The following is a 23,091-nucleotide window of genomic DNA, read 5'->3' as shown; positions in this document are numbered from 1 at the left end:
TTGTATTCTTATTTCTGCAGCCCACAGACGACATCGTCCTCATGGCCCAAGCCCTGGAGAAGATATTTCTGCAGAAGGTTGCCCAGATGCCTCAGGAGGAAGTCGAATTATTACCACCAGTTCCTAAAGGCAAAGGTCGCAAGCCATCAGTGGGCACGCAGAGTGCAGGTATTAACCTGATCCAGTGACATTAAATGTTACAAGCCTGTTGCCAAGGCCTGACCCACCTTCCAAGCTGCCTGGCTTTGCAAATGGTGAAGAGGCTAGGAAGGCAGCACGTAGTCTAACGGTTAAAGCAGTGGAGAGGAGAGTGTGAGATGTCTAGATATGTTCACCCAGTTGTTTCAGGGCTTGTCTGTCTTAAGGCCACTCTGCATTTGACATACAAACATCTTACCATCTGTGACTTAACCATCCACACAGTGCATCAGTGAGGGAGGGCAATGCTGTTGCTTCCTCTATGCAAAGAAGAAACCAAGGCAAGAAGAGGCAAGGTAGTCAGACATGCCAGTCTCCTGCAAGTGACAGACCATGGCATAGAATGCCTTTACAGACCTGGGTTTATACAGCTCACCCAAGGTTCTGGCAGAAGTCTGACACAGTAGAGACTTGGACTCAAATCTTGCCAATCCCCTAAACCCCGTGTAATGTTTTTCTTTCGCACACACGGTTGCAACATCATAGAATAAAGTTTGATCAACAGAAGGGATTTATTAAGCCATTGCAAAAGGCTGTGTAGACCATTGCATATCAGTAGAAACTAAGTTTAATTCAGCTTACCTAGAGTTGATTTTAAGTGAATGTAGGACTAAAATGTCTGTAAGCATAGTAAAACAGTTCAAAAAGGAGCTTGTGTGGGCTGAATTAAACAGTTGCAAGTTTTTTTTTTCTGTAAACAAGGTCTAATTGTTGCTCTGGGAAAGTCAACTGTTCCTCTTGGTTTTCCCACTTCTCAGGTGCCAGATGGAGCTACAACTCCCTTCAAGCTCAGAGAAATTTGTGATGATGTGTCTTTTCAGCATCCTTTGATCAAAGCTGCTATAAAAACATAGAGGAGTATTGCTGCTTCGGTCATTAGTTACTAGATTGTCCCCCTTTATGCTAGTAGGCAGTTCTTTAACAGTGCAGGTCTAGCATGAGACATTTCCCTGGTTATCAGGAGACTTAGGCTCTACTCCCAGCTGTTTCATTGTATATCTTGTGGCAAACCTGAAGTGCTTTGGAGTCTTGGGTGTGAAGCTGGCAATAGGGGAGTGGTTGTTACCATTTGTCATGCATAGTAAAACCACTCTCCAGATTGAGGTCTGTGCAGGACAGCAGCTGCCCAAAAGAGCCATCTCCCTCCATTCCCTCTCCTTGAGGTCCTGCTCTTTTGCTGAGTGCAGGGTAGCTGTGAGAGCACAAGAGGGGTGAAGACTGTCCCAGAGCAACACAAACCCCACATGAAAAGCTTGAAGTAGTTTGCTTGCATGTGGCTGGCCTAAAGCTCATGGTACAAGGACTTAGGTCAGTGATTTCTCATTTTTTGTTGACCGCTGGGTAACAGCACCAAGCAAATCACACTGTGTCCTTTGTGGTCTTCCTGTGGCCCTGGACTGGGAAGGCTTTTGCTGAGCCCATGTTCGCACAGTCCATCAGCACCACTGTCACTTTGTTCCTGATGTCTTGTCGGCTCTTGTAACCATCAGTACATTGCAGTGTGTTTTCACTTTGTCGTTTGAAAGGAGCGCAGCAAGCAGTGGCCGTGTCTTCCGTCTCCCCGCCGGCCCCGTTCCAGAACGTCCCTCCAGCCGTGTCTCAGACGCCCGTCATTGCTGCCACCCCTGTGCCAACCATCACTGCTAATGTCCCGCCTGTCACTGCCCCTCCCGCCGCTGCTCCCCCTCCGCCTGCTGCTCCGATAATGCCCGTGGTGCCTCCTACGCCACCGGTAGTCAAGGTAAATGGAGAACTCAACCCCTTCCTCTTCAGAAGGCAATATTGCTAAGCAGTGCTTTATTTTCATCCCTTCACTGCTGGTTACATGCATTCCTTCCTTCACATTTGACTCCTTGCCTCTCTGACCATCGTTGTCCCTTTGGGGTGTGCTCAGACAAGTGCTTGCTGTCAAGTTTGAGAGGGTTGAGAAAAGTTCTGCCAGTTTTGCCACATCCCAGCTGAGGTGATGTCAACTGTAATTGTCCAACTCAGTTACAAGCTCTCATCTGACCATAGTCTTAGCCAGTGCTGATGCGCCATGAACCAGAAGGCTGTTGGAGGTTTCCCCCATTTTGCACCATATAGCCCAAAGCATCTCTTCTTTCTGTAACTGAGACCCTGATTTTACTGGGACTGTTCCTTTAAGGTTTGCAGACTCTAGCACTAGGAATGTTCCTCTCTGCCATAAACCAGTTCAAGACAAGCCTGTCACTCCAGTTGGAGGAGACTGATGTTGCCTGCAGGTTTTGGGTGCATTAGTTCTGTCTTCCTTACTGAGTAATCTTCTGGGAGTTGTCACTGGTGTTTTGCTATTTACTATGTTAATGTATGGGTAAATGAAAACGTTGCTCTAAATAATTGGAATTTTCCTAGCAAGCTCTGTATTGCTTTAAAAATGATGAAAGCATTGCTCAGAAAGCTGGTTTTTTTCCTAAACTGGCAAATTAACTGCAACAGTATTGGTGTTCTCTAATGTGAGGTTGCATGGACCAGCAGAGCCACAGAATTGTTTTGCTTATTTAACCCTATAGTTTGGGAATTACTGGAGAAATTGTAAGTCAGATCTTCTTGCAGCTAAGCTGTCCTCCTTAGAAGCCTATCTCATACTTCAGTTTCTGTCCAAATAAGTTGCTTCTGAGAACCAATGTAATTTTCAAACTCAGGGGTGAACCCAGAAGTGAGTTTGGCAAATACATGCTGCAAAATTAATTCTGCTTGGGATTTACTTAACATTTCCCTTAGATTTCCCTAAGGAACTTTTTCCCCCCTCTCTCTCTCCAGAGAAATAAATCCTTCATAGGAGCAGAAGAGAGAGCTGACTGGATAGTCGCAGCTTGAATTTATGTGAGAGAGGTTTTACTTGCTTAAGGCAAAATCATTAAATTCTTGCTCTTGTCCATAATAAGCAATCTACCTTAGCACACCCACTAAATACAAGGGAGTGAGGGCTCATGGGTCTTTGGTGATTAATATGCTTTGGTTCAGAACTTATAGCCTGATCCTGCCACTGGGGACTCAGACATGTGGTTAAGTTACTGACACTTACTAAGTCACGATGCATCAGCTGAGCTGCAGTAATCGACTGGGCGCACTCCTTTCCCTTGGCAAACATGAGGTAAGAGTCCTTAGTTTAAATCTCAGTGAAATACATAGAGCTAACACATTTTGCATCATGTTTGGGGTTGGGCTGGACACGTGCAAATGGCTGGTTACTGTGGCTCAGATGACATGTAGTAATACATCATGTTGTAGTCACTGAATTGTGTGTTGAAGCTTCTAGTCACAAGTCCCATTTATCCCAGTGAAGTAATTGTATTTTCTGTCAGAGGACAGGCAGATCTCAAAAATAAGGATGAACTGTGGCAGGTTTCTGCTAGTGTAGCATGGGAGCTGGGCACGTACTCATGAAGTCTGTCCATCTGCTGTTTCAGAAAAAGGGAGTGAAGCGGAAAGCAGACACGACAACCCCTACGACCTCTGCGATCACTGCCAGCCGAAGCGAGTCGCCCACGCCCCTCTCGGATCCGAAGCAGGCCAAAATCATCGCTCGACGGGAGAGCGGTGGCCGGCCCATCAAACCACCAAAGAAAGACCTTGAAGATGGAGAGGTCCCCCAACATGCAGGGAAGAAGGGCAAACTCTCTGAGCACCTCAAGTACTGTGACAGCATTCTCAAGGAGATGCTTTCGAAGAAGCATGCAGCCTATGCATGGCCCTTTTACAAGCCTGTTGATGCAGAGGCCTTGGAATTACATGACTATCATGATATTATCAAACACCCCATGGATCTCAGTACTGTTAAAGTACGTCCACATTTACCACCTCTTTTGCAGGGTGTCACAGCCCTCTGGTTGCAGAGGACTGGCTCCTTCTGGGGGAGGGGGTAGGGTGGAAAACTGACCCTGTTTGGATATCATCTGGATATTTTTATATTTTGTTTGCTTCCCCTCTCCTCTTTTTTCCCATAACATGGGACATCTTTTTTTTCTGCCCTGCAAAGCAGACTGTACGATGGCATCCTCTCCTCTTTGTGGATAGTCCAGCTATTTAAACTTGTGTCCTTGGGATTGTGTTGCACTCTGAGAAGAAGAGGTGCTGTATTTCATAGGATTCAATTGATAGTATCCCATTTCCAGAAACTGCTGCCTGCCTGCTTGTTGGCATGATGTGTGGTCCAGATAGGCTTATGCTGAGCAATTCCAACCGGAACGTGATGATCGTCTGGTACTTGGGGAGGGGAGGAAATAACGTGATGCTTGTGTGGTTCATGCTTGGCTTTTCAAGAGCTTAGCTTAGTATGGTCCAGTATTCAAGGTGGTTTTCCCAGTAGGCTGGGAGGTTTTCTGAATCCCTCCTAAATATCCATGGAGCAAAGCCATGTTTTTTCTGGTTCCTATCTTCTGCGTGTGAGCCGGCCATTCGAATTGGTGTTGGTGAGACTTTCTTCCATGTGCAGGAAGTTAAGGTACTCCTGCTGGCTTTCGCTAGCATGCCAGAAGTGTTTTGCTGCCAGCTGAGCCAATGTCTGGGATTGTCTAAATGCCCAGGTGACAAAAGGGCAGCTGCATTTGTGATTCCTTTCATATTCCTCGGCAAATCCTACATAGTACCTGGAAGCAGTGTGTCATGCTCTGATGTGCTGTGCCATTCAGCCATGATGCTTCAGGAGTCCTTACTACAGCTGGAATATTTTTACAAGTATTTTAGTTGCGTTATTTAGAGGTGAGAGAATAGTTGTCATGGTCTGTGCATTGAGGATTAGACCAGGAGTTACCAATGTCTTGAGTTTTAATTGCTGTTCTAATGCTATGGTCTTGGGCAAGTTTCCCCACAGCTCTGTGCCGTAGTTTTCCCAGTCATAAAATGGAGATAAAAATACTTAACCTACCTCACAGGGCTGTTGTGAGGACAGATATCTGGAAGGCACTAAGTACTAATTATTATTATTGATTTGTTTGTACAGAAAAGACCATCTCTGAGCTGGCAAAAGCATTGTAAGCAGGCTTCAGTGGAGCTAGGCTTGGAGACCATTCTATTCTCCTGAGCTTGCAGTGCCCTTGCTTTGCTTACAAAAGCCAGTGCAACGTGAGGTATTTTTGACTTGCAGTTAAGCTGAGCTGTGTTAAAGGCCTGCAGCAATTTCCTGGCAGGAGAAGAGGGCAAGACAAAGGGTGAGTTTAGCTACAGGCAAGAAGAGAGAGCCTGAAACACGGTGGTAGAAGCAGTAGAAAGGGCTGGGTTGAACACTGTAGTCTGTGAAGCTGGAGCACTGGTGCCTGGCTCTAATGTTCTGCTGATAGAGGAAGGTCCCAGTGTTTCCTTGGGTAAGTTTCCATTTTCTTTTGCTCTTGAGTGTGGATGAGCAAAGAAGCAGCTCCCCTCAGTTTTGGTACTACAGTGCATTCACCATCCTGCTGATTTTGGATGCCCGGTACTGAAGGCCTACTTTATTCTTGTACATTGTTTTACTTATATGACTTGCTGACAAGGTCTGCTCACTTCACTTTGCATTGGAGTTGCTCTTCTCCACCAGCTTGGAGGTCCACCCACATGGCTTGGATCATAGGCTAATGGATGATTTAGGTTGGTCAGGAGGCCTGCTTCCTGCTCAAAGCAGGGTCACTTAACGCACTCTGATCTGCTCCCTTCCAGGGGTCACCACCTTCTCAGCTGAGTGTGTCTGACCTTGCTCCTCTGATGCCAGTGAATGGCCTGGGAGCAAGAACAGGTTGCAAATGGGGTTTTCGGTGTTCTTCTGTAAGTCAGGTCAGAGGTGCAGGACTTACGTGACATCAGGAACCTTCGTATATGATGTTCTGTTTACTGTGCATACAGTTAATTTGCCCATGCTTGTTGTAGGCTACTCATCAAAATCTGTTCTAAGAGTTTATAAACTGGCCAGTAGCTTTAAAGGAATTTCAGAATATGTCTGGTTCACAGAAATGACTGAGATGGGAAGAAGCATCTGTTGCTCAGTGCAACTGTTCTTTTTGTTACCACATTAGAGCGATGAAGTGCTATTGATAGCCTTTTCTCTACTAGTCTTGTGAACACAAGTCATTGGATGATCATGTCCTAGATGAACTCATTCAGTTAGTGTACTGACTGTAGTGGGACTGATGGTAAATCTAGTCCTTTCAGACCTATTCTCAGCTCATTCACATTCCCTTGACTTACTAGGGATGCCGTGCGTCTCCAGAGATACCTGCAGCCTGGTAGATCAAGACCTGGGTGAATGCAGTAAGATTAGAGATGGGAGAGAGTGAAATCATGACTCTCCCAAAGCTGGTATTTCCATGTGTGGCTAGGTGGCTTCTTAGTGCAAGAGATTCTGTGCTGTATTCTGCAAAATCTAGGTGCAAAGCTGTGATATCTTGCGTTGGTGACTTTGTCACGCTTAAATCTCTTTATAGCCCTAACTTCATTCTCTTAAAAAGTGTACACCTCTGTTCTTTTTCTACAAGTGCAGGTGATTCTCTCCCTCTGTACCTTACTAGTGTTAGGGCAGAAAACTGGAGACAAGTTAATGGCAGACCCAGTGGAGTCTTTTGTATGTAAAGACTCTGGATTTGTCTTTCCACGTAGTAGTATTTTTCTTAATAAACTTGTTTGAAGTGCTGTCTGGTATTGTTTTTTTATGGAGTGTTTTATTATCATTGCTCTTGGTCTGTAGATCATAGTGTGACTTCTCTGAGATGCAGTCTATAATACCTTAACTGCGTGGAACAGAAACCTGCCATTTGCAAGCAGTGTAATTCTCCAGTGTCAGGGGCTTTCTCTGTGGCTCTGAAAGGTTTTAGATTTAATTCTGCACAAGTGACAATGGCTGTGGTAAAGCAGCGCAACTAATGGCCTTCAAACTAATCTTGAAGGAATTATGTGAGAAAGTAAAACATAACCATTGCTGCAGCTATAATGGATTCCCCAATACCTGGTTGCTTGTCACTTTGGTTCTCTGGTTATATGAGGTTTGATTTTCTTCAGAGAATATCCTTCATGTCCAGGAGCATTTTTTTTCAGGCTGTGCACCCAGCAGAGGTGTGCTTAAGAAGGATTCGGAGATTGTTTGCTCCCTGTGCGTGGTGGAGAGGCGGGTTGGCTGTTGCGACTGTGCCAGTGGCAGGTGAGAGGTGGAGGGGGCTGTACCTGAGCTTCTTGCAGCCAGGAGCAGAGGGTTGTGCTGGAGTGCCATGCTGGAGCTAGGACTGAGAGTGGGAAGAGGTGAAGGGACAGGATCAGTGAGCTCATCTCCACCTCAGTTCTTTGATAGTCAGCACAGAGGGGAAAGAGCAGAACTGCTTGGAGTAAGGAGAGGAAAGGATGAAAGCATGAGGAGAGATGGAGGCAGAGGCACGGGTTACACTTTAGAAGGCAGCAGCCCTAATTCCCTGTAGTAGGTGAAACGCTTGCTATGAAGCTGTAGCAGCACTGTGCTTCTGCTGCTGTGCGCACAGACAGACAGGGCCCACTTGCAGTACGTTCATGTCCCCCTCTCTGATGCTGGGGAGCTTTGGCATGGGGAGGCAGGGTGCTGTGCCCGTGATGGAGCTGAGGGGAACCTGGAGCACCTCTTCTCTCGCTCCATCCTCTGGCTGCCAGGTCACAGCAGCACCAATGTGGATGTCTGCCTTTGGTTTACTCAGTGGTGAACAAGCAACAGTCCTTGCTATGCAAGTGGATTTATACAAGGTGTTTACTTTTGCAGTAAAGCACTACCTCCAGGGGTCTAACTATGCTCACTGGTTAATTTTCTTGCAGTGAATTGGTGTGGCTTTGGAGCAGCTGAGTTCAGGGTCTTCAAAGTGAGGAGATATTCTTTGGGAGAATTTTCAAAGATTTCTTTAGTTGCACCTATTTTAGAGTACAAACGCAGCTTCACAAAGCAGCTGCTCTTGTTGAGGCAGTTTCTGTAAGGTGCAATTAGGCCCCCAGAAATCAGGCTGAGACGTCATTATCTGATAGAGATGGCATTTTCTGTGCTAAAGTCACTGGACCTGTGTGGCCCTGTCCCTCGTTAACACCTGCCCTGATGCCATACCCAAGGCGTGTGCTTTGAGGACAGATTGATGTCCAGCTTAGTCTTAGAGAAGAGACAATGGAAAGGGGACATTTTAGATCTTCAAACGTGAAAGATTGCTGCAAGAAGGGAGGGAACAAAGTTTTCTCTGCATCCTCTGTGGGCAGGGCAAGGCTTACCTTAGAGCAAGAGACCTGTTAGACATGAGGAAACAAATTTCTGAACATTAAAGAATATTAAACAATTTAATTGATTGCTGAGGGAAAAATGAGATTGCTGTGGTAGATAATGCGTGAGGCAGAGAAGGGACTAGCTGGCCTCCCAGCACCTCTGCCAGTCCTGCTTGTCTATGACTCCTGATATGCAATTGTAAATGTAATAACTTTTTTTAAGCAGCTGGATATCTCAAAGTGAATTTGTAACCAAAGATATTCCTGCCCACCAATTTAAAGTCCTTTTATTTTTTTTCTTTTGTTAAGTTAGTTATTCTTTACAAGAAAACAAACCAAAAATCTACAGATTAAAACTGTTGGGCTAGAAAACTGTTGGGTTTGGATGAAAGCGAAGCCTCAGACACTGGAATGTATTTCATAGGCAGTAATCAGCCACTGAGTGTGCCAAACAAATATAAGCGCATCAAAAAGGCCTTTCATGCAGTAAGACGTATTTTAAAATAAATGGGCCCTTTCGTTTGAACATATGTTTTGCTTTGGAATTGGCCTGAGACGCTTTTCAAACAAGGCCAGCTCTCCTTCAGACAGGAGAAGCACAAACCTATTTCCCTTTCCATCTTTGTGCTGTGGCTCAGAGGCTGTCTCCTAGTTTATTCATCAAGAGAATGAGGTCTCCTGACAAAAGTTTGACAGATGTCTGGCTGCAGCACAGCGGGGAGTAAGGCTGCAGGAATGTCACCACCCTGCGTGCAGGTCCCTCCAAAGCTGCATCCCTGGAGGTGAAATTGTGCCCTATTCAGAACAAAAACAGTTTTAGGAGTCATTGCAGTGTTTCAAGATAGTTACAAGGTCTACCGTGTAGCTGTGAAGTATCTGTAGCTTCCATGGAACGAATGGGAATTTAGCTTACGATAAGGCTTCCAGCGTGGGTTACGGACCCCAAGCAGCCCTGCTTTCTACTCAGATGGGGGATGTGTCTTCCCCGACCGCATTTGCAGCCTGTCTGCCAGTCAGCCCCTTCCCTTCACTGGGGGATACAGGTGCACAAGATACACAAAAGGGAGGCCTGCAAGCACTTGGCAAATAGAGAATTTCTTTAAACCCAAGTCTTTTAAATGCAAATGAAATCTAGTGTTAGCTTCTTTTTCCTTTTGGTAGGAGTAATTGGAGCTAAGGTTTTATACATAGTAGTAATATATGCATAAAATCAATTAAGTTCTAGGAATGCTATAAACTGTTCTCTAAACCCAAGTCATTCAGTCCCAAACAGCAAGAGAAATGGACAAAAGTGAGAGCTGAAAAATAAGAGAAAGGAGCAAGGTGCAAATATTTAGCTCCTGATACTTACCTTCACTGCACTAGGAAATAATATTAGGAATAGGTTCATAAAGGGTGAATTCTGCATCCATTCTTTATCACTTGGACTTTAAATCAAGAGTAGTGTTGTAGTTTAACTGTATATGCCTATTTTGCTGTAGGAATTGCCAAGCAAAATTCATGCCCTGTATTAGCAGGAAGTCAGAGTTGGATGGTCATGATCTTTTCTGCCCTTTCACATTTACAGGGCAAAAATACTCAAGCAGCATGTAGAAATACATGCTTAAGGGACGCCTGTAATTGTAGATTGGTTGTTTGTTGACTCCTGCCTTTCCCGTCCATGATCCTTGTTTACATTAGTTTCTGATCCAGCAAACCCTTTTTCTAAATTACTCTATTTTCTAATAGAATGTGGACCCTGACAAATTTATATAGTACTACTTAGAAAAAGAAAACAACCCAAATTTAGAATCTTAAAGTGTCTAAACTGTTATGGAGCAATATCAACTTCTTTGGTTGTCCAGTGTTTGTTTGCTTGCTTGTTTTAAAAAGCAGAAACTCTTAATGTTACTGAAGAACCAATAAGCCAGATCAAAGTACTGTTCTTCTAGACAGATATGACTTTTGAGGCTGTGCTGAGCTGTCTCCAAGATGCACGTGTCCTCCATGCAGTTCCTACAAATGCCTTCTGCTTATGGCTTTTTCTTCCCTTTCCCTTTGGCTTGTTTGTTTGCAGAAAAAAATGGACAGTCGGGAATACCAGGATGCACAAGGTTTTGCAGCAGATATTCGGTTAATGTTCTCTAATTGTTACAAGTACAATCCTCCAGACCATGAAGTGGTAGCGATGGCCAGGAAGCTACAGGTAAAGGTGTTGGCAAATGCGTCTTCCAGAGTATGTTTAGTTCAGCTACAAGGTGTCAATTGAGAGATCCAAGCGTGGATCTGCTCTTGGCACCAACAAAGGAGAGTTGGTGATTACTCCAGCCCTTGGAAAGAGCCATGTTCTCTGCTGCAGAACTGTTGCGCTCTTCACATGGCATGGCCCAGCACCACATTCCATTCCTAAAATGTTATAATCATTGCTGTATAAAGTAATGGGAGAATTTTCTTGGACTTACAGAATATGTATGCCCATCTGTATGTTATTATTTACTTGTACAGCACCTTGTGTAGTGCAGTAAGACCCGGACCCATAGTGGGGTGTCTGGTGTGTTTAAAAAGGCCAGAGTGAGGTCTTTGTGGCTGAGGCTCCTTTTGTCACCAGTTTTCCCCCCCTTTTTTGTAGGATGTCTTTGAGATGAGGTTCGCAAAGATGCCTGATGAGCCTGCAGAGGCCCCACCTCTGCCTCCACCAACAGCACCAGTGGTGAGCAAAAGCACAGAGAGCAGTCACAGCAGTGAGGAGAGCTCTTCCGACTCAGATAGCTCAGACTCGGAAGAAGAGCGAGCCACTCGGCTGGCGGAGCTGCAGGAGCAGGTATGGCAACAGCCAAGCTAGGTGTCTGTGTCTGTGCAGTAGAAAGAGCCTAGCAGGAGGAAGGGGTTAATTTGTTCTTAAAAAAATCCCATTGAGGCTGGGATGCAGCAGAGCAATCTCCCCTTCTGCCAGCTGTGAAATAAGTACACGTTTGATGTAATGTTAATTTTCTTCAAGATAGCCATTCTCGGTGCTGATGCTCTGTGCTTCCTTCTGGGATCCCAGGGTATGAATGAAGGTGCACACAAAACTAGGGATCTGAGAAGAACAGAGAGACCCATTTTGTATGAGAGCTCAGGCATAACGGAATCTGTCACAAGCTTCTTGTGGGATATTGTCCCCTGTACCCTGTCTGTAGAAGTGAGCTGTTTTGACTGTTGTGGTTGCAAATGCTTAAGCCATGGCCTTTTCGTATTCTGCAGATAATACAATGCCAGATGCTATAGTGCTTACATGTGCTACTGTAATACAACAAAGCATTAATAAAATAGCTTATCCGTTGTCTCAAAGCAAGCTAGTAGGAGAGCCAAGAAGTGAACCCAGGATTCCAGACGCCAAGTTGTCAGCACTGTAGACGGAGCTATTAAGCTTAATTTTTATTTGCCCCTATAAAACAAGAATGACGTTTTCATTTGAGTCAGCTTCTGCGTACTTGCACTGCGTTTTTAAAAGAATTTCAAATCAAGCAAAGTCTCCTGAGTTCAATCACTAGACTGCTTGATCCTTGACTTTGGGATATGCTTACACCTTGGGATGTAGAAGAAGGGTATGTGGAGGCATCAGTTATCTTGCCTTGAAGTCTGATTAATTTTTTCACTCTTCTCCCTCAGCTAAAGGCCGTCCATGAGCAGCTAGCTGCGTTGTCACAAGCACCAGTGAACAAACCAAAGAAAAAAAAAGAGAAGAAAGAAAAAGAGAAGAAGAAGAAAGATAAAGAGAAAGAAAAAGAAAAGCACAAAGTAAAAGCTGAGGAGGAGAAGAAACCCAAGGTGGCTCAACCACCAAAACAAACCCAACAGAAGAAAGCCCCAGCTAAGAAAGCAAACAGCACAACCACAGCTAACAGGTGAGAGCCTGCCTTCTGCAAGTTGCCTTAAAGGAAATGCCAAGAGCTTCCAGCCCAGTTCTGTCCCCAATGAATTCCTGGTGAAGCTCAGTTGTCAGAGCGGTATTAACTTGCTGTTGAATAGTGTCCCCATTCCCAGACAACTCCAGGGAGTCTTTAAGTTAGAGCTGGCAGTGGAACCATCATATTTCCACTGTCCAGCTCTCTTAGAATCCCTGACTGATCACTCTCAGATAAGGTTTTGCTTTCTGCTTTTTGCGCAGCCAGCAAGAACATGCCATTTCATTGCTGCCCCCCTGCTGCTACATGGGCTTGTTGTCATGCCTCACAGGGCTAAAATATAATAGGAATAGAACAGCTGATCTCAGATTTCTGAACTTTTTCAGAAGTTGTGGTGCTGTTTAAGCCATCTGGCTAGAGGTTCAAAGCCAAAAGCATTGGGATGTTTGTTACAAGGGGGGTAGAAAAAAGAGTTCATTGCTTCTATATACCCATTAATGTTTCCATGCTTGCCAACCCCCCCCAGGCAGCCCAAGAAAGGAGGCAAACAGGCATCTGCAACCTACGATTCAGATGAGGAGGAGGAAGGTCTGCCCATGACCTATGATGAGAAACGACAGCTCAGCTTGGACATCAACCGTCTGCCTGGGGAGAAGCTAGGCAGGGTGGTGCACATCATCCAGTCACGGGAACCTTCCCTCAGAGACTCCAATCCTGACGAGATAGAAATAGATTTTGAAACGTTGAAGCCCACAACTTTACGAGAACTGGAGAGATATGTGAAATCTTGTTTACAGAAAAAACAAAGGAAACCATTTTGTAAGTTACCTCCTGGGGCACATGTTCCCTCACCAGCTCTTGGGCTCAGCTTTGGAGTCAGGGCATGTGTGTGAGGATTCTCTTATCCAGCTCTTTAGAGATTCTTTTCTTCCATGAAAATGTACAGAAACTTTCTGGTTTTTCTGTTCTTTGTTCCCATGATGTCATGCCGTGGAGACCTGGAGGACTACTGTGTTCCTCTACAAGACCTGTGTGATACCTTTATTTATCATCTAGAATCTAGAAGGTGCTATAAAGGCTTCAGTCTCATTATGTTAGGTATTATGTGCACACATCTTGAAGGATCAGTTTCTTATCCTGAATAGTTTAGCATCTAATTAGGAAGGAAACAAAAAGCATGGTGGGGATCCAAAACACCAAGGGAATAAATAACTTGCACAGTTACCTGGGCAACCTGTGGGTTCTGGGTGTAAGTGATTTGAGTTGTATATTCATCACCAAACGGCTCTTCCTAGATGGCCTGATCACCATATTGCCTTCAGTCTCTATCAGATCAGAGGGTTAATGTTAATGCACTGCCAAGTGTACCATTTAGTATGGGACAGACTTTTCTCTGTGCCTCATCTACAGAGAGTGAATTGTTGTGGCCCCTTGAGAGCTTAGCGCCAGCTGAATAGCAATAGGATCACTTACCTGAAGTGGTCCTGGCTCTGTCCATCTGCTTGTTGGTTAAGAGGGAGTTATCCTGTTGTGAGTAGCTACTGTGTTACACTCTTAACTCTTGCAGAGCACCTCCGTTTCTTCACCGTAGGATTTTCAGATAGGCCTAAGCAAAGCTCAGACTTTGACCCTTCTTTTTGCTTTTTAATACACTGCTTTGATCCCCTTCCCCCCCCACCCCGAATCCTTCACTGTTGCAATAGCTCAGGAAAAGATTTTCCAGAATGGTTAGGAACAAAAAGCATCCTTTTGTTTTGGGACCAAAGTGTAGAGTAATGCAGTTAACCTCAGATGTCCTCTCCTCTGAGACTGGTACACCCTGGGCTGGCAGGCTGGTGTGCCTGACCCCAGCCGGACTCTTGTGCTGTCTGCTGTCTATTGCAATTCTTAGCATCCAGGGGCGCACCCTCTTTGGACTGTGCTTTCCAGATTTCTTTTTTTAAATCATTGCTTTAAAACAGCACAGAGAAATGTAGGTATTTCCTTGCTGGATCAGGCAAAATATCTGGCCCCTGTCTTGTGCTTCTGATGCTGGCCAACACCTGTGTTCAATTACTCCTTCTTTGGAGGGTTATTTCTTCTGCTCATAAGTATGAGTATTGCTGGTACTTCTCACCATTTCCATCCTAACTGATGCAGCTACATTCCTGTTTTCTGCCAGCCTTTGCCTCAGTTGGTTTTTAATTAGTCCTTTTTGGTTTGTTTTATATTTAAAGCAACATAAACCACAGTAAATTCTTGCGTGAGGTGTCTTAAGTTTTAATGGCAGATGCTTACATCTGACAACCTTTAATGGGACACTTTATTTTACAGGGCAGAAAACCCATGTAACAATTCTGTAATTACAAATGTGTAACTATTGACCATATAACTGGCTGGTAAGTAACCTGTAACTACAAGGTTATTACATGGCTATTTCTATCTTCTAAAATACTTTCCAGAAGGTCTCTCTTGAAAAAGTGCATGTAACAGGATGATGGCAATTTGATGATCTAGACAACTTCATATGTTGTCCTCTATCTGGGATGTGTAGTTGCTGTGTGATCACTTGATCTTAGCAGTGTCACTGCAGAGTGGTTGCACAGATTTACATGCCCTGTAAAATAGTGATGTCCACTCTTTTTCGCCTGCAACCATGCAGTTTCAGAAATTGTGCGTTCCTCCTCCACAGCTGCAAGTGGAAAAAAGCAAGCAGCAAAGTCAAAAGAAGAGTTAGCTCAGGAAAAGAAGAAAGAACTAGAGAAACGGTTACAGGACGTCAGTGGGCAGCTAAACAACAACAAGAAACCTGCAAAGAAAGGTAATGGCTTTGGTTTTGCTGTGCTAACAATGCCTGAAAAGTTGTGTATGTAGGTGGATTTCCTCACTGAGGGAAAACTGCTGCCGCCTTGTAGCCTTGTAGCCTCTGTGACAGTTGCCCCAGTTGGTCAGTAGTGTCAGGGTACAGCGAGTTACTGCTGGGCACTGAGCTACTGTGTGGGGGGCTGCTTTGGTCCCTGTCCAGGTGGAAGCTCTCCTGGGTGGTAAATGTGAGGTGTCTTGGAGGCAATTCATCCTTCAGAGGGAGGAGGATCTTCTCCTCTCTGTTAGCCTATGCAGGACTGTGCATACAGACCAGTACCACGGAACATCCAACAGATGATTTTTCTCCACTGTGGGATTAAAAAAAGCCCAAGCCTCCATGTAGTGCAATAGCGTGAAAGATGGTACAAAAGGTTCTTCCAGCTTTGCACAAGCCAGGCAGGATTTCTTGTGATCAGAAGTTTCACTGAAGCACGCGAGCCTGTGGACACAGCTCCCCAAGTGCTCTGCACCATCTCACCTTGAGCACTGTAGGGCTGTGGAGGACATTGCCCTTCCTTAGGGCTCCTGTGCGGATCCCAGACTTTCATGGTCACCTGCAGCCTGAGAAACCTTGCCATCTATTGGCAGGACAGGCCTTGTTGCAGCAAGCAAAGGCTGCGGGTAAATAAGCTGCCCCAGCAAAACGAAGTTGTGAAGGAAGCCTTGGAGGATGAAGGCTGTGGGCAAACCTTTTCTATTTCAGTTCCTTGCAAGTAATCCCATCGCTGCCTTCTTCCCCGCAGAGAAATCCGGCTCGGCTCCCTCCGGAGGCCCTTCCCGGCTCAGCAGCAGCAGCTCCTCCGAGTCCGGGAGCAGCAGCTCCAGCGGCTCCAGCTCGGACAGCAGCGATTCGGAATGAGTTACAGACACTTACACACAAAACACAAAATGGACATCACCCTCACCAATGCTCTGCAGTGTTCCTTTCTCTCCTTAATATACTACTCTTGTTCCACGGTGGTCAGGTTTTTTTTCCTCTCCGTTTCTCTGACTTTTTTATTTTATTTTTTAATTCAGTGTTATAAAAGGTTTCTTCCATTTTTGGGGGGGCACTCTTTTAATAGGTCAAAGATCTTTGCGTGTGCGTGTGTGTGTGACTAGACTTTATGACAAATAGTTCCCTTTGCATAAAGTCTCTAAAATACATTTTAACTGAATAAGATTGGTTGAAAATGGAAGAACTTTGAACTCTTAGCAGGAGATAAATAGCAAGTTCTGCAAGGTTTGTAGTACACTTCCCTCCTGCCCCTTCCCTCTCCCCAGAATGTTCTCTTTTAATAAGCCTGCCTGGCTCACACAAGGTAAAAAAAAAAAAAAAAAAAAATCTTTTTTTAAAGAAATCGCTGTAAAATGGTACTGTATCTGAAAGATGTTAGCTTTTGAACTAGTTGGTGTATTTGTTATTAGCACTAGTATTCTTAATCTCGAAGTCTACAGTGTGATGAAAATGTCAGATGCTATCATCTTTTTACATAAAAACAAAAACACAAAAAAATTCTCATGTACTGTGGATCGCTAACATGCTTTTTTTTTTCTAATCTTGGTAGAGGCATAGGCACCTGTTCAGGAAGGTATTTAAGCATGAATTTAACTTTAAGCACATGAGCAATCTAAGTGGTTGCATTTCTTGGTTTTCCACTCAAAATTTTCATTTTTCTTGGGAGTATGTTGGGAAGAAGGGAGCAAGGGACACTCAAGTTTCTTGGGAATGTTATTTTTAACATCAAAAAGATAATTTCCAGGAAATGCACACTCTCTGTGAAAGTTTTCATTTAATTGAAAACAGTTTTTGGCTGAAAGTTCTCAGCTGGACCTCAGAGTGATCCCTGCAGAGTGACCAAGGCAAGTCATGTGCTCGTTATTAGACACATGCTTAAGTATTTTCTCCATGACAAGCACCTCAGTCTGGGCTTAAAATAAAGGAGCACTTGAGCTCCAGCTGAGGCTGAGCTGGCAGGGGAATTGGAGAGGGATGTTGTGTGTGTTTGGGTTTTGGGTTTTTTTGCCTTTTTTTTTTTTTTTCCCCCCCTCTCATCCTTTCAGTAGTGAGCTCCTAGAAAGGGAATGCTACTTCTGTGTCATGCAGGGTGCAGGTTTCCAGACACTGAAATGCTTACCTCAATAAAAAGAAAAAAGAGGGGAGGGAGAAAAAAAGAAAAGAGACAATTTTTTAAGGGTTGCAATTTTTTGAGTCCAGCCTAATGTTTTGACCTGCACTGCTGCAATACACTCTGTTTTCACTGTCCCTAATTTCATGTATATACAAGTACTTTATTTATTAAACACCATTGGTCATTTAAAACTTAATAAAAAAATAACAAAAGCAAAGCTGCACTATGCAGACTAGCAGAAATGCAGACTTTTAATGTGGTTTGAAACAGATTAAAAAAACAAACAAACAACAAAGCAAATAAAAATCTGAGATTTTATTTAAATACATTGGACTTTATACCTACAGGTGCTACAGTCCAGTCTATCGTGTGTCTGGTGCTCTGTCATGTTTGGTGTGTTCATTTTTGTAATTTGTTTCCTCTCTTCTTTCTCTTTTCACCCCAGCCCCTTTTTTTCCTGTTTTGTACAGATTTTGGAGACATACAGGTAGATACAATTTCTTGATGCAGCATGTTACTATTTTCTCAGTAGTATTTCCAGAGGTCTTTCTCCCCCTCTCTTTTGTAGAACAGCGGGGGTTTTTTTCTTTTATAAACCAATTTTAAGAAAACACCAATTCTATAATTATATAAAATTTGTAATCTGAGGGGCAGAAATTTATTGTAAATTCTTAACTTTTTATTGTAAAGAAAAAATATACAGAGTTTAACAGAAAGTTATGCCTTTCCCTCTCCCAGCACCAGCCCCTAAGGCTGCCTCACTACTGTGGGGTAGCCCTAAAATTCGCCCTGCTGCAATCTCTGTTAGTGGTTTGCCAGAGGCCCTGTGGTGCAGATTGCACTAACTTTTATTTTTCACATAGGTGAGTGGCCCCGGAGGACTCCTCAGCCCCAGCACATGATTTTCATTGCACGCTCAGCCTCCAAGAGCTGGGACAGGAGATCGCGTGCTGAGATGTGTGGTGTCTGGGGGATGTCCCTTTGCTGGAAAGCTGGGGAAGCGCAGGGCCAGCCTGTTATTAACACTCCATGGTTTGCACTTCTGACTGCATCCACACTCAGCTGCCGGTCTCTTACTGCCCATCGACTGCTAGACACTTACGCATCTGTCTTTAAAAATCCGTCTTTCAAAGATCAGCATTTCAGAGTGTTCCGATGTGCATCTCGTGCAGCTGACATGCCTCTGTCCATGGCTTATCTGTGTAGTGGCAGTAACATACTTTCCACAGTTTGCTGTAGAAAAGAATTTGCATTTTTTTTGCTAACGGCTGAGAGCACAATGCTGTGTTGCTGTGAGGCACTGAGTTCCTCCTTTAAGTTGCTGGGCTTCTTCGGCTCATTTTGCAATCCCCAGGGTGCTTGGGCTGTTGGCAGGAGGCTCTCAAGTCTTTGCAGGTAGTTTCCCATGGTATTTTAAAGTGGATGAACTAGGGTATTCCAGTTCTTACTGAAATTAATGATTTTTCTTTTCCATTAACAATGGAGTTATTTTTAGTTCCTTTTTTTTTTTTAAATTCTGCCCTTAAAAAAATCTTCCCCTAGACAGATCCTTAGTAATATATTTTCAGAATTTACTGTGAGAAAATGTTATATAGACCTAATTAAGAGCTTAGGTTTTTTTAATGGGGTTGGGTTTCATCTGTGTTTCTCCTATTGTCTGAGACTTGCATTATCAAAACCAGCTAGTATTTTAATTAAAATAACTGCAACCGACTCAATACCATGACAACTTGGATAAACAAGCTCCCAGTTTTCCCTGCTTGAAACCTCTTCCTGTGTGCATTAACCTGAGCTATGTCGTTGATGTACCATGGTGGTCGCTCCCGTGTGGAGAACAAACAGCAGGCAATAGCAGCCCGCCCGGCAGCCGCTGTCGCCAGCATCACTGCCACGCAAAGCCCGGGGACCTGGCTCTGCAGCGTGCCACCATCCTCCGACGTCGGGGACAACCCCACTGACCACAGCCAGGGTACAGACATTCCTCTAGGACGCATAGGTCTGTCCCACCAAAATCAGTGGAAAGGTTAGAGCCAAAGGGTTGGGGACCAAGCGTGAAGTGATGGAAAGGGGCCTGGCCTGGGACTGTCTGCAGCACTGGAGGAGGACCCCTATTTTAGTTGGCCAACCTGTCCTAACTTGGGGATTTGCAAGGAAAACAAGCAGCCAAAACCACCAAGGAAGATGAAGAACCACCTGCATATCTTTGATGTACCCAGCTGCAACTTGGGCTACCATTTAGTGGGAAACTTTTGCTTGTTTTCATGGAAAGCAAGGTGTTCCCTATGAAATGGCAGTTCACAGGAGAAATCCATTTTGGCATGACCTTCGTTTCAGGAAAGAGATTGGTGACTCTTCATTTCAAAATGTTGTTCTTACATCTTTTCATTTTCGTATTGTTTGTAGTGCTCATTATCTCCCGACATGTCAGTAGTGGTGCCTCTTGTATCTCCAGATCAGAGTGTCTCCAGGAAAGAAGAGATGTTTTCAGTCCATAGTAAGTAGCAGCAGCCCTTAATGAGTTGGAAACTGAAACAATAGAGCATTTATTTAACTGAGTTTGTATTGCATGACATGTCAGTACCTATGTCATGAAATAACTTTAAAATGATCAAACATAAAACATTTGAAATAACATTTTTAAACTTAAGAATAAAAAAAATGAAATTTTTATGGTAGAATTTTTCTTGAACAAACAAAGTTTAACTTTGTTTTCCAGGGGAAACTTCACTGAAATCAGTATGATTTCATATGTATGCATACACACAAATAGTTTTATTGAAACTGTTTTTTCTGAAGAATTCCTGTTTTGACAAAACAATATCTGACCAGACCTTTTATCAATCAACCAGCATTACTGCACCTTTAAAAACTTTTTTAAACTTTATCTGATTGTAAGGTCAGCCTGTTTCTTGGCATACCATCAGCTGTAGGCTCAGTGGGACCAGAGGGAGATCCGCATCCCATGGGCTCAGGCCCTGATCCATCTACTAAAGGAATCTGTTGGGTACAACAGCTTTCCGCTAACCAAATGTTGTCTATACAAAACCATTTCAGTTTTGTATTGATGTGATTTTAAACTTTCCTACCGACAGGGTTTGTAACTGTAGAACTGATGTTTCAGGACTATGTAACTTGTTTGTGAGTGTGTGTATAATAGATGCACACACCCACCCACACACACACACAAGCATGTGTGTGCGTGTATATATACAAATTAGTTACCCAGTGAGGTCTCTTGCCATGTTCTCTATGTGGTAGAAGCAGACTGCAGTTACCTAATCTAGTTCTTTCTCTGTTTTGGGGACTCTTAGACCAGTTTTTAATTTTTTCCTTGTTTTGAAAGGAATGATGTTTTTTAAAGTTGGGGTTGGAGCTAGGGGGAAGGGATCGGGGCATGACAAAAACCACAACCTTTTTAGTACTGGATTTTAAAAAGATATATTCTCAAACATGAGCAGTTACCGCTAGGGCTAACTGTGGGCAGGCTCTGCATTGTTGAAGATAAATTTAGGGTAAGGATTCATTACACTAGCAGCATTATCTTGCTTGTAAAACAATGAGATGCATTTTTTTAAAGAAATGGTATTTGCATATCTTTTTAAATGTCATTTTTAAAAATAAATAAACCACCAGCTAGGATTTGACACAGGCCACTTAGAACTTACCCCTGATACTGGCATAACCAATCCAGAAAGATTTGTTGTTGTATTTTTGTTTTGTTTTTTGGGTTTTTTAATATTTAAAAAATTGTTACTTTTCTGTATGATGTGCATGCAAATTTACCGTAACTCTTTTTCTTAAAACTTTTTAGTGCCATTTCTAGTATATTCCTGTAAATGTCAGTTACTGAAAAGAAATGAGTCAATGTAAGTAGTTTAGCTTGTTTATTGCAAATTGCTGGCCTCAAACACAACAGAATTAAAAAAAAGAGTTAGAAAGTAATCTTTGATGTTACTGGTAATCATGGACCCTGGTCCTGGGGCATTCGTTTTGTTTTCATAATAAAAAGAAAAATTGTTTTGTGTGTGCAGTTTGATCCCATACTTTCCCCTCTCCTCTCCCTTCCCTTTTCTCATCTCCTTTTTCAGGTGTTGCTCTTGCTGCAGTTGAAAACTGGTAGGGCTTTGATTGAGCAGTCAGTTGAGTAGCAGTGCTGATAGGCAAACATAAATATACTAAGAGTCCTAATGCCACGAGTATGGAAATAATTTGGAAGTCATTTTGCAAGTCCAGTTGTTAGCGCTGATGGCGTGCCACACTAATGGGGCAAACTGGTTTCATAGCAGGGGGCAAGTCTGGGGCACTGACAGCTTGGCCTGGGGTCTCCGAATCGTGGGTCAGTGCCTGGCGTAGACTTGCTCAAAATACACCTTTCTGTTGGTGAGGGAAACGCTCAGGCTGCTTTAATGTACCAGGGCAGCTAAGGAAGGACTGTTACTCTGCTAGAAGCCTGAAATCTGAAGGGGTCTTAGATTACGTGAGAACTGCGTCTGAGTGAGGTAAGTTCAGCTGAAAAAGAGGAGATAGAATTTTCATCCAGGTTTAATGCTGACTACTTTGAAGCCACCAGGACCTGAAGGAACCAGAGGGACTTTCTCACCAGCACTGGCAGCGATACCTGCTCCACCAGCCGGTGCCGGCCCTGGAGGTCAGCGAGCCCAGGGTGACCGGGACACGGAAGACACAGCTGGGAAAGCGGGGAGGCCCAGAGTAGCTGGTCACATTCACAGCGGAGTCTTGACATTACTGTACGGTGGCCAAAATCTATTTTGGTCACTGGAGAGTATTCAGGTTGGTTTTGCTGTTACGTTTCTCAGATGCATGCCTGATGGTTTATTTATAAGGTAAGGGTTACAACAGCCAGGTTTCCCCAGGGTTAATCTTTCTCTAACCCTGTTCCTGCTCGCTGGGTTTAAAAGCCATGCTCTCTCTAAGGTTTCAGCAAACCTGTTTTGCTTAGCTGTTGTATCCATGTAGCTGTGTGTTGTATCAATGATACCCCCAAAGGAAACGTTTGTTCAACCTATCCTCTCAAAGTCTCCTGTGAGGCAGTTGCCCCACAGGAGGATGTTTTCTTTAGTATTTACTAGTGAGCTATTTCTAGGTGCATCAAGGAGTGCTGCTTCCTACAGGCTTGGAGGAGGTTAAGGACAGGCAGAACACAGTTGAGGTTCAGCTCACACCGATACCTGTATCGATAGCGGTGGTTGCATGTGTGACATCCAGAGGCTGTGCTCATCCCCAAATGCACCACTAAGACTTGACAAGGGCTGCTGGGCTTGGAAACCTAAAGGAGCCTCCTCTGCACACAGCCAGTCTTCACAGGTAAAGCAGTGTGACTTTGGGGAGGGAGGTTACCCCCAGCCCCACCAGTAACTAAGGTAATTCCCAACTGGGAGGAACTGCCTGTCTGCTGAGCTTTCCCTCTTCTGCCTGGGTGGGGATTGGGAGTGATAATAGCTGTAATCCTCACATGTGCCAAAGTGATTAACATGCAGAAGAAAAACAGCTGCTCGCGATGATGCATTCAAATCATTTTAATGCACTTTATCGAAGAGGCTACAACAGCATTTTAAACAAGTGCATCAACACTACACAACTGGCTTACAGAAATGCTCGCTCATAGCAGCCACTCCACAAACCTGCTGTGACTAATAAGGACACACAGACACGGAAAATAATACAGTCACATTCACAGAGAGATGGAAGAACGAGTTGCACTCTTCCTGTACTGTCATGCCCAGCCTCAATCCTGGAAGAATTTATGCATGTTTTTATTCTTCTGTAGTCCAATTAACACTCTTCAAATAACTGAATTTTGGTTTACCAGCCACATAAACAAAAAGAGACTGATTATACCCAAAATAATCAACTTTCTTACTGAA

At 44.0% G+C, this 23,091-nt stretch overlaps 1 protein-coding gene across 2 annotated transcripts in view; it reads left to right on the top strand.

Annotated features, from left to right (window-relative positions):
- The window catches only part of BRD3 (bromodomain containing 3), a 37,808-nt gene extending 21,760 nt beyond the window's left edge, over positions 1-16,048 (top strand). The window contains exons 4-12 of one of the 2 annotated variants that reach the window (XM_075055900.1): positions 21-168; positions 1,725-1,939; positions 3,630-4,001; positions 10,442-10,570; positions 10,994-11,185; positions 12,016-12,251; positions 12,778-13,070; positions 14,923-15,051; positions 15,839-16,048. In XM_075055900.1, coding sequence (XP_074912001.1) covers positions 21-168; positions 1,725-1,939; positions 3,630-4,001; positions 10,442-10,570; positions 10,994-11,185; positions 12,016-12,251; positions 12,778-13,070; positions 14,923-15,051; positions 15,839-15,954 — 1,830 coding nt within the window. In that variant the 3' untranslated portion in view covers positions 15,955-16,048. The remainder of the gene's footprint in view (positions 1-20; positions 169-1,724; positions 1,940-3,629; positions 4,002-10,441; positions 10,571-10,993; positions 11,186-12,015; positions 12,252-12,777; positions 13,071-14,922; positions 15,052-15,838) is intronic. The other variant, XM_075055901.1, reaches the window with a different exon arrangement.
- The last annotated feature ends 7,043 nt before the right edge of the window (positions 16,049-23,091 follow it).

This window comes from Buteo buteo, chromosome 23, assembly GCF_964188355.1.
Source record: "Buteo buteo chromosome 23, bButBut1.hap1.1, whole genome shotgun sequence".
NCBI classification, from domain to species: domain Eukaryota; kingdom Metazoa; phylum Chordata; class Aves; order Accipitriformes; family Accipitridae; genus Buteo; species Buteo buteo.
The sequence above is the reverse complement of the archived record's forward strand: the minus strand, read 5'-3'. Positions and strand labels throughout refer to the sequence as shown.